The 2,500-nt window shown below is 40.3% G+C and overlaps 1 protein-coding gene across 2 annotated transcripts in view; it reads left to right on the top strand.

The window, feature by feature from the left end:
- Nucleotides 1–1,814: 1,814 nt before the first annotated feature.
- Nucleotides 1,815–2,500, top strand: part of LOC125032421 (protein-tyrosine sulfotransferase 1-like) — a 10,333-nt gene continuing 9,647 nt past the window's right edge. Inside the window, exon 1 of one of the 2 annotated variants that reach the window (XM_047623538.1) lies at nt 1,815–1,963. In XM_047623538.1, the coding sequence (XP_047479494.1) occupies nt 1,871–1,963 (93 nt within the window). In that variant the 5' untranslated portion in view covers nt 1,815–1,870. The remainder of the gene's footprint in view (nt 1,964–2,500) is intronic. The other variant, XM_047623537.1, reaches the window with a different exon arrangement.

Consider the following 2,500-nt stretch of genomic DNA (forward strand, 5'->3'; position numbering starts at 1 on the left):
TCACTGCCACCACCCATTTAATTACCGTATGGGAACGGGATGTCAGTGTTGTGAGATGATGATAGTGTAAGGGAAGGGTGTAAGAAAGGGAGAGACAGTAAGTGTGTGCGTGTGTGTGTGTGAGAAAGAGAGGAGGAGTGTAAGTGTAGTTGCGAGAGTTCGGTAAGCGTGATGATTTTAGCCGAAGGAGGCGTGTGCGGAGGGGATGACTCCCCAAACGCGATATGATGCCGAGGTGTGTGACACTGTTTCCCGGTCCGAAATTTACCCTCATCTACCGTTTACTCCGTCTCAGTTCCTGGGGTCTTGTTCTCCCACTACAATATGACGTGAGGGTTATATTATAGAGAGTATCGGAATTTATAATTTATTAAATGAGAAAGATCACTGAATCATAAAACACATAAAATATATCACTGAATCATAAAACACATAAAATATATCACTGAATCATAAAACACATAAAATACAAAAACACTGAACGTAAAAGACAGTAACAGAACTGAACGTAAAAGACAGTAACAGAACTGAACGTAAAAGTACACATGAAATTAAAACATTCAAAGAACACATGAAAGTAAAAAAAACTAAATTAACACATGAACATAAAAAGCTAGAAAAACATGAACGTAAGGATAGAGACCTTACCTGTTACCGAGGCACCGGTCTATAAATCTGTATACTTTACTAGATATGCACAAGTATCTCCGGCGACCTAATTTAAATGCTTCTCACGACCACTTAGCTGGACAGGGAAAGGCCCATTCCGGGGTTCCACTGCGACTGCTCGCAAAGCGACCAAGGACCAATCTCCTGTCATGCCCCTCTGGTCTTCCCTCTATGCCTCGTAGCGCGAAAATATATAACTAGGGAGGGGAATCTTTCCTCTAATTGAATTTTTAAAAATTACGTTAAAATAATTGAAAGTTACAAAATAAACATGTAAAAGTAAAGAACTAAAATAAATACTGAAGTAAAAAGAGATAAAATAAGAAATTCCCTCCTACTCATTAAGTTCCTTATTTGTACTATGTTTTCCTTCGTTCTTGTGTTCATGTGTTAGGGTACATTAACAATATAAAATAAAACTTTTAATAGTTATAAAAAACACACACATAAAATACAACAGTAAAAGAATGGAAGTAGCCGCGTTTTCTCTCCAGGGAGCACGTTTTCTATGTGGGTGTGGAGCCGCAGGGCGAGTGTAGGGCATCCTCACCCTCGGGAGATAAATAGCTTCTTAAAGTTGTCTGGATATATCCTTTATCACCCTTTTTTCGTGCCTGCGGGATAGTTAATGTGAGAGGGAGTATGAGCAAATTTCACCGTCGTGGTCACGGTGAAAACCGTGGTTCACGACACTCTCCCTTCCCCCCCGCCCCCTTCCTCTCCCTTCCCCCCCGCCCCCTCTTTCTCCCTCCCTCTTCCTGGCTCCTTCGATAAGCGCATTTTCTTTTCGGATTAGATTAGCGCGCAATTCCCCCTCCCTCCCCCCCCCCTACCCCTTTTCCGCGCGTTGGTAAAAGCGCTTTGAAGCAAGGTCTGTTTAAGTACGTGGACCTTGCTTTGGCTCTTGGGGATGGCACGAGGAGTTTTTACTTTTTGTTGAATATATATATTTATATATATATATTTTTTTTTTTTATTGAGTTGTATATATTTTTTTTTTTAGGGTTTCGTGTATATATACATCCTCGCGTGAGTACAGTAATTTCTGATGATTTTATTACTGTTATCATCATTATTGTTGTAATTCATTATTATTATTATTATTATTATTATTATTATTACTATTGATTATTGTTATTATTATCATTATTATTGATATTATTATTGTTCTTCTTGTTGTAATTTTATTGTCAGTGTCCTCATGATTTGCATACTTTTGCCCAACACGTTTTCGTTCCAGATGAGCGTCCCTTTGAAATGGCTTCTGCTGTCGGTCCAGTTGTTTTGGGTCAATGTAGGTCGGCGGAGGACGCGTTGGAGTGCGGTGGGGTCACTGGTGGGGGTCGTGTGCCGTGTTGGGGGGAGGGGGAGGGGGGAGGAGGAGGGGGGAGGGGGGGAGGGTCTCTCGCTGTTTGCTTCTCTTTTGTTTTGTGTTTTTTTATGTTTTGCTGTGTTTTTGTTTTTTTGTTTGTTTGTTTTTTTGTTTTTGCTGTGATTTTTTTTACTATTTCTTTTTATGTCTTTTGCTTTCGTTCTGCCTTTCTCTTTTCTTTTCTTTTTTTCTTTCTATCTTTGTTGCTCTCTCTCTCACTCTCTCTTTGTTTCTATCTCTCTCTCTCTCTCTCTGTCTCTCTTTCTCTTTGTCTCTCTCTCTCTTTGTTTCTCTCTCTCTCTCTCTCTCACTCACTCTCTCTCTCTCACTCACTCTCTCTCTCTCTCTCTCTCTCTCTCTCTCTCTCTCTCTCTCTCTCTCTCTCTCTCTCTCTCTCTCTCTCTCTCTCTCTCTCTCTCTCTCTCTCATCTATTTCTCTCCTCTCTAATTCTCCTTATT

The sequence above is a fragment of the Penaeus chinensis genome, chromosome 14, assembly GCF_019202785.1.
Source record: "Penaeus chinensis breed Huanghai No. 1 chromosome 14, ASM1920278v2, whole genome shotgun sequence".
Lineage (NCBI taxonomy): Eukaryota > Metazoa > Arthropoda > Malacostraca > Decapoda > Penaeidae > Penaeus > Penaeus chinensis.